Genomic DNA, 7186 nt, shown 5'->3' on the forward strand with positions numbered 1-7186 from the left:
GAATGCCTTTTCTGTGTTGTATTCCTATGATTTCTGGGAAGTTACTCTACTGTGTCATCTATGATTTTAACTCCTGTCTCTTGCTTTGTTACATTTTTTTTTCTCACTATTTTTTGTATTGTTCTACTCTTTTTCTTATCAGCTATGATGATAAAGTTGCTTGTCAAATGATACTGGATAAGATGGGTATGAAAGGCTATCAGGTGATTCGGTATTTCCTATAACCTAATTTGCTGATGAGGGTACATCGGGGAGGGTCAATTTGAGAAACTAGGATCTGGGAGCCAAGCCTGATTTTGTTTTATTTAGTGGAATTAAATCCCCAAAGCACATGGTACTCTGCGTACATATACTGACCAATAATTATTCCTGATGCACAAATGGTGGTCAGTCGACCACCAAGCACATGCAGCAACAATGATTTATCTGATTTGAAGAGAAAATAGCTATGATGTCGATTGGTTCAGACTTAAGAGTATCCAAATTTCTTAAAAAGGCTTATAGGTTTTTTTGAGACAACCTTGGAATATTTAAATGTAGACTACCCCAGGCACATCACTTTTATAATAATATGTAGAAGTAGAACCCAGTGGCACAGACACAATTTTGCCTATTTTGCACACTTAAATGACAGTATTGGTTGTGTTACTTGTCTGTGTTTTCCTAAACTTCAAATGACTATTGATCTTTTGAAAAGTGGCTATAATTTTTATGCCACAAATAATACCTGTTGTATCTAGGGAATCTATCCATATGAATGGATCTTATTAAATACGAAGTCATACAGCTTTTTTGATGGTTTACCAGATAGGCAAGACAAAAGTTTTCCTAAGAGCTGGTCAAATGGCTGAGTTGGATGCAAGAAGAGCAGAGGTTCTTGGAAATGCAGCTAGAGTCCTTCAGAGGCAAATACGTACACATATTGCACGCAAGGAATTCAAAGAGTTGCGTCAAGCTGCAGTCTGTTTGCAATCTAATTTGAGAGGTACCCTGTATTCTCTCTTAATATACTTGTTTAGTAGTTCGTAACCTTAATCAGTCCCTTGTAAGTACAAGCTTTTTTCCTTAGTTGATATTATATAGACACATCCCTTGTAAGGTTCATTTATCTTTCAGTACTGATACTAGATTGGCAAACTTTAGGATGTCTCCTTTATGCTTATCTTCCTAATAATTAGAACCTTAATGGTGGAAAGCAATCATATGTCTAGCTTGCATCTCCAACACCTCTATTTGGCCTATCTGGATAGTGGATTCTATAATTAGAATTTGTGACGCATTAGAACTTTGCGAAAGTAGATTTCCTTTTCATTATGGGTTGGCTATGTTAAGTTTCTATTCTTGAACTTATAGATTCATCTGGTTCTTCAATGATAAATAGGAATATTGGCCCGGAAGCTCTATGAGCAGTTGCGTCGTGAAGCAGCAGCTCTGAAAATAGAAAAGAACTTCAAAGGATACATTGCTAGGAAATCTTTCTTAAGTGTACGATCGTCTGCAATAATAATACAGACAGGTTTAAGGGCTATGAAGGCTCGTGATGAATTTAGATTTAGAAAGCAAACAAAGGCTGCAATTCATATCCAGGTTCTGCTTTTTATATTCATACTTCATAGGTTATAGACTTTCAGTTGAGAAAATGGAAAGATGCAATTCCGACTTTCTTATTTGCCCTGCTGTAATGATCTTTTTTGTCAATATCGTCAGGCTAATTTGCGCCGGCAAATTGCATTTTCATATTATAAAAAGTTGCAAAAGGCTGCAATTGTTACTCAGTGTGGCTGGAGGAGAAGGGTTGCTAGGAAGGAACTTAGAATGCTCAAAATGGTTTGAACTATTCTGTCTCATTTGTAATTTTATATAATTTGACCTTATCTCGAGATTAATAATTTGTGTAATTGCATTCAGGCTGCAAGAGAAACAGGGGCTCTTAAGGAAGCAAAGGACAAACTAGAGAAGCGTGTAGAAGAACTTACATGGCGTTTGCAAATTGAGAAGCGTTTGAGGGTAACATAATCATGATAGATTTTTACATATCAATTTTAAGTAGCTGATATAAATTTCCAGTGTTTCTTATACCATGAACTTATTTACTTTTTGACTGGTTACAGACTGATTTGGAAGAGGAAAAGGCACATGAAATTGCCAAGTTACAGGATGCTTTGCATGCAATGCAAATACAGGTAGATGAAGCAAATGCCAGAGCAGTTAAAGAGCGCGAGGCAGCACGGAAAGCCATTGAAGAAGCACCACCGGTTATTAAGGAGACTCCTGTTCTAGTTCAAGACACTGAAAAGATTAATTCTTTAACATCTGAAGTAAATAGTTTGAAGGTAACGTAATTGATGGTTCTTTTTAATGATTAGTTATTAATTTAACAAATGATATCATTTTATGGCCGAGTTTTCCTAAAGTTTCTTTGAAAAAATAATTGTTTTGGAAATACCTGCAGATTTTTTTCTTTTAACCAAGGCAGCAAACTGTATCAATTGAGATTATGAAAAATGACTAAATCAGTATTCAAGGGACCTATTGAGCTACTCTTTTTATGTAGAAACTAGAAAGGATGGGAAAATTTTGCCCATAACCAAAAAGGAAAAAAAAAAAGGCCTACACATGGGGTTGCTAAACAAACCTTTAAACACTTACTAGTTCCCCTTATTTGGAACAGACCTTTGAGCACTAACCAGTTCCCCGTTTGATATCCCGTTTAATCATACAGGAATCACTATTACTGGAAATAGGCGGTAAGGAAGAAGCCAGGAAAGCTCAGGCTGAAGCTGAAGCGAGAAATAAGGAACTAATTAAAAAGGTTGAGGATTCTGACCGTAAAGTGGAACAACTTCAAGAACTGATTCAGAGGTTAGTAGAGCCCCTAACTGCATAGGGAAAATAATGATCTATAGAGTTTAGCGGATGTTAGGTCCATAGTGTTATATACAATTTACACTATTATTTGTTACATAAGAATGAATAAATCATCTTCAGATTTTCATGACATGCCAACATATTGAGTTTCATAGTTGGCAATGTGATTTTCTTGTGTCCCAACCCTCAAATGCAACTAAGTAATGGTGCTTAAGATTCGTTCTGGTCTAACCTATCCTGACCTAAAGCTTATATTAGGCCAGTTTCATGTTCTAAATGTTAGAACTCTCATGTCAGGTTTGCGACACAATTTGGCTCAAATTAAGGTTACATGATTCTTTCAAATTTTCCCGAGTATGATTATTGGTTAGGTGGGTTATAACCCATAATTGATTCAATTATGCCTTCAAAGGAAGACCTAGTCAAGAAATTGGTGGCTGGGTTGAGGTCCAACAGCCCTGTCGATCAACTTTTACGATCCACTTTCATTTATGTTATTCATTTGTGCACCTTTTATGCCTTTGGATGTATAACACACTTCTGTTCCCATTTTCCTCATTATTATTATTAACATCATCATCATCATCTATACCTGCCTTAACATAAATCTAATTAACTTCTTAAAACAATTTTCTTTATATAGATTGGAGGAAAAAATTTCCAATTCAGAGTCAGAAAACCAAGTTCTTCGCCAGCAAGCATTGGCTGTATCACCGACTGGAAAAGCTTTGACTGCAAGACCAAGGACAATGATAATTCAGGTAAGGAAACAAACTTGGGGTCATTAACTTGCATTATAATAAGTGCTAAACTAGATTTCATGTTTATGCAGAGGATACCAGAAAATGGGAATACTCCAAACGGGGAAGCAAAAATTGGATCAGTAAGACGATATTTTTCTTACAAGATATATATTAGCAGTTGATTTTTGTTTACAGAAGGTTTCACATAATCTATTAAGTTCTTACCTTTTGTATGCTTATGCTTTAGGATATGGTTCTTGCTGTATCAAACGTTCGTGAGCCTGAATCTGAGGGAAAACCACAAAAATCTCTCAATGAGAAGCAGCAGGTTGGTGACTACATTAGATGCACTGAACAATTTGAATCTGTTGTGGATACTGCAAACCACATTTTCAGTTTAAATATCTTTTTTCCCATCATTTGGTGGTTAATTTTTATAAAGTTTCAATTTGGTTCAGGAAAATCAGGACTTATTAATCAAGTGCATATCACAAGATTTGGGATTTTCTGGGGGCAAACCTATTGCTGCATGTGTCATATACAAATGCCTTTTGCACTGGAGGTCATTTGAAGTTGAAAGAACAAGTGTCTTTGACCGTATTATTCAAACAATAGCTTCAGCAGTTGAGGTAACTTAAGTTTTGATACTTGTGTCAGAATTGGAAATTCCAAAACCATTTTACTGTAAGTGATTTCTGCACATTTGTAGGCCCAGGACAATACTGATGTATTGGCATATTGGTTGTCTAATACATCCACTTTGTTGTTGCTACTCCAACGCACCCTCAAAGCGAGTGGAGCAGCTAGCTTAACACCACAACGGCGAAGAACAGCATCATCATCTCTGTTTGGAAGAATGTCTCAAGTATAAAGCAACTATATATCCTTCCTAAGACATGTCAGTTTAATCATAATTTTTTTTATCTGCCTATAATTTTGGTTACTTTCTGTAATTCTAGGGTCTAAGGGCATCTCCCCAAACTGCTGGGTTACCATTTCTAAATGGCCGAGGTCTGAGTAGACTAGATGATTTACGGCAAGTGGAAGCAAAATATCCAGCGCTGCTATTTAAGCAGCAGCTTACTGCCTTCCTTGAAAAAATATATGGAATGATAAGAGATAACCTTAAAAAGGAGATCTCTCCATTACTGGGACTCTGTATACAGGTATTTCATAAATTTTCTGCGGGGAATTGGTAATCAAACTTAATTATTAGGTTGATATAATCTGTCATTTATGTTTCTACAAGAATCATAACCAATACTTATGAACCAATGCTTATGCATAGTTGACGTAAGATAAAATAGGATATTAGAAGCGTAGGGTACGGGAAGGAGGCAATGTGCTTGTAGCGAATGGTGAAGATTTATTACAATGACAATTATTTTCTCTTTACATGAAAATTGGGAAAAAGAAACTTATAGATGAAAATTTTCATCTGCTAATTGCATCAAGGTGATAGGCTAGAAAAAATCGTATGCAAGTAATCCCAAAATTAGTAGTAGGTTCATATTCTGTTTGTATGCAAAGCAATCACAACTCTCGAGCGTTGAGCTACCTAGTGATTAACAAAGTTATCTGTTTACTTTTATTTGCATGGTCATTATTTATTTATTATGATAAAACAATTTGCAGGCCCCAAGGACCTCGCGTCAAAGTTTAGTGAAAGGACGTTCACATGCCAATGCAGTTGCTCAGCAAGCTTTAATAGCTCACTGGCAAAGTATTGTCAAAAGCTTAAACAATTCTCTAAAGATAATGAAAGCCAACTACGTGAGTTCCACTTCCAATTTCTGCCTTCAATTGTCTGATTCTGATCCTAGTCTAATACGGTCTATACTATGACAGGCGCCTCCTTTCTTGGTCCGCAAAGTTTTCACTCAAATATTTTCATTCATCAATGTTCAACTATTCAACAGGTAAATCTCTCTTCCTTTCTTTCTCCCTCCACCGCTCCATCCCCACCCAAAAGAAAAAAAGAGCATTGCATGCCATGGGCAGAATTATGTTTTTTGATGGGCTGATATGTGACCATTGCTGCAGTCTGTTGTTGCGTCGTGAGTGTTGTTCATTCAGCAACGGGGAGTATGTGAAGACAGGTTTGGCCGAATTAGAGCAGTGGTGTCTTGATGCTACAGAAGAGGTGAGTACCTAGCAACTGCTGGCAATTCAGACGTTTTACTTTTTACCCTTTTATCCCTTTCGGATCTTCACCTCAATCTGTTGTGTACAGTATACTGGCTCGGCTTGGGAGGAACTGAAACATATCAGGCAGGCTGTTGGATTCTTGGTAAGTCTCTTTGAGAATGATGCGAATTCGAATTTGATTTCGATTTCAATTATAACTGATGACTATTCACTATCGTTCTTCTATGTGTCAGGTGATACATCAAAAACCCAAAAAGTCCTTGAATGAAATAACGAAGGAGCTTTGCCCTGTGGGTGCTTTCTTTCATTCTACTAACTATTGATGATATCACACGTTATCCTGATTCTTTTCATAAGTATACAACATTGATGTTGCAGGTTCTCAGTATACAGCAGTTATACAGGATCAGTACCATGTATTGGGATGACAAGTACGGCACGCACAGTGTATCTACAGACGTAAGTTAACCATGCTCATTTTGATGGTGCCAAATTGTCTGTAATATCTGTATTAGTTGAATGTGCACATCTTTCAAACTACTCCCATGGTGGAAACAAGTGATGTGATGATAAATCTCCCATCTCTCCTGATAATGCAGGTCATAACAAGCATGAGAGCTATGATGTCCGAGGACTCTAATAATGCTGTCAGCACTTCTTTCCTATTAGATGATGACTCGAGGTACGTTATCATTTTTACCAAGTAGCGAACAGTTTAGCATTGCATTAGAAATTTCTTATTAAATCTTTGAATACGGATGCAGCATTCCATTCTCGGTGGATGACATTTCCAAATCTATGGAACCAGTTGAAGTAGCTGACATAGACCCTCCTCCGTTGATACGAGAGAACTCAGGCTTTGGGTTCTTGCTAGCACGCTCAGAGTGATGCGCAGTGATTATCGCCTCTGATGCCCCAATCTTGGGGCAAAACACTCTCCGCACTGCACAAGGTAGCAGGTGCGAGCTGTGCATATAATTTCATTGTTATCACATCACGTATATAGTATATTTTCACTTTTCAGCAACTCCGGCTTCTGATATTTGGTTCGTTGTCTGGGTTAGTTCATTTTTACCCCCTCAAGTTTCATCAACACGAGGGATTTTGTTAAAAAGCCATGTCACACTTGATGTGATCACATCATGTGACAAATGGCGATCATAGGTAGAGGCTGGTGTTCAGGTGACGACACCTGCCCATATTTCTTTTCCCATTTTGTTGTTTTTCAAGTGGAATAGTGGGTGGTGCAATCAGTTACTCTAGGTTTTTTATTTTATTTTTTTTAGGGCATATTTGTTCCATGTGGTTGTTATATTTGTATTTAATTGATGCAATATTTTTTCATTAAATTTAATTTTCAGATAGGTTGTTTGAAAGGCCGAGTTACAATAAAATGTGACTCGGTGCAATTGTACAGATGCCAGTTT

General features: G+C 37.0%; 1 protein-coding gene across 1 annotated transcript in view; it reads left to right on the forward strand.

Moving 5' to 3' along the window:
• LOC107643446 (myosin-17) overlaps nucleotides 1–7125 on the forward strand; it is a 13802-nt gene extending 6677 nt beyond the window's left edge. Inside the window, exons 19-39 of the mRNA XM_016347101.2 lie at nucleotides 143–203; nucleotides 808–985; nucleotides 1382–1587; nucleotides 1708–1827; nucleotides 1909–2007; nucleotides 2112–2333; nucleotides 2723–2862; nucleotides 3512–3629; nucleotides 3701–3751; nucleotides 3859–3939; nucleotides 4070–4240; nucleotides 4321–4476; nucleotides 4571–4777; nucleotides 5247–5384; nucleotides 5460–5530; nucleotides 5655–5754; nucleotides 5845–5901; nucleotides 5993–6049; nucleotides 6138–6218; nucleotides 6359–6441; nucleotides 6524–7125. Coding sequence (XP_016202587.1) covers nucleotides 143–203; nucleotides 808–985; nucleotides 1382–1587; nucleotides 1708–1827; nucleotides 1909–2007; nucleotides 2112–2333; nucleotides 2723–2862; nucleotides 3512–3629; nucleotides 3701–3751; nucleotides 3859–3939; nucleotides 4070–4240; nucleotides 4321–4476; nucleotides 4571–4777; nucleotides 5247–5384; nucleotides 5460–5530; nucleotides 5655–5754; nucleotides 5845–5901; nucleotides 5993–6049; nucleotides 6138–6218; nucleotides 6359–6441; nucleotides 6524–6647 — 2521 coding nt within the window. The 3' untranslated portion in view covers nucleotides 6648–7125. The remainder of the gene's footprint in view (nucleotides 1–142; nucleotides 204–807; nucleotides 986–1381; nucleotides 1588–1707; nucleotides 1828–1908; nucleotides 2008–2111; nucleotides 2334–2722; nucleotides 2863–3511; nucleotides 3630–3700; nucleotides 3752–3858; nucleotides 3940–4069; nucleotides 4241–4320; nucleotides 4477–4570; nucleotides 4778–5246; nucleotides 5385–5459; nucleotides 5531–5654; nucleotides 5755–5844; nucleotides 5902–5992; nucleotides 6050–6137; nucleotides 6219–6358; nucleotides 6442–6523) is intronic.

The sequence above is a fragment of the Arachis ipaensis genome, chromosome B01 (assembly GCF_000816755.2).
Source record: "Arachis ipaensis cultivar K30076 chromosome B01, Araip1.1, whole genome shotgun sequence".
NCBI lineage: Eukaryota > Viridiplantae > Streptophyta > Magnoliopsida > Fabales > Fabaceae > Arachis > Arachis ipaensis.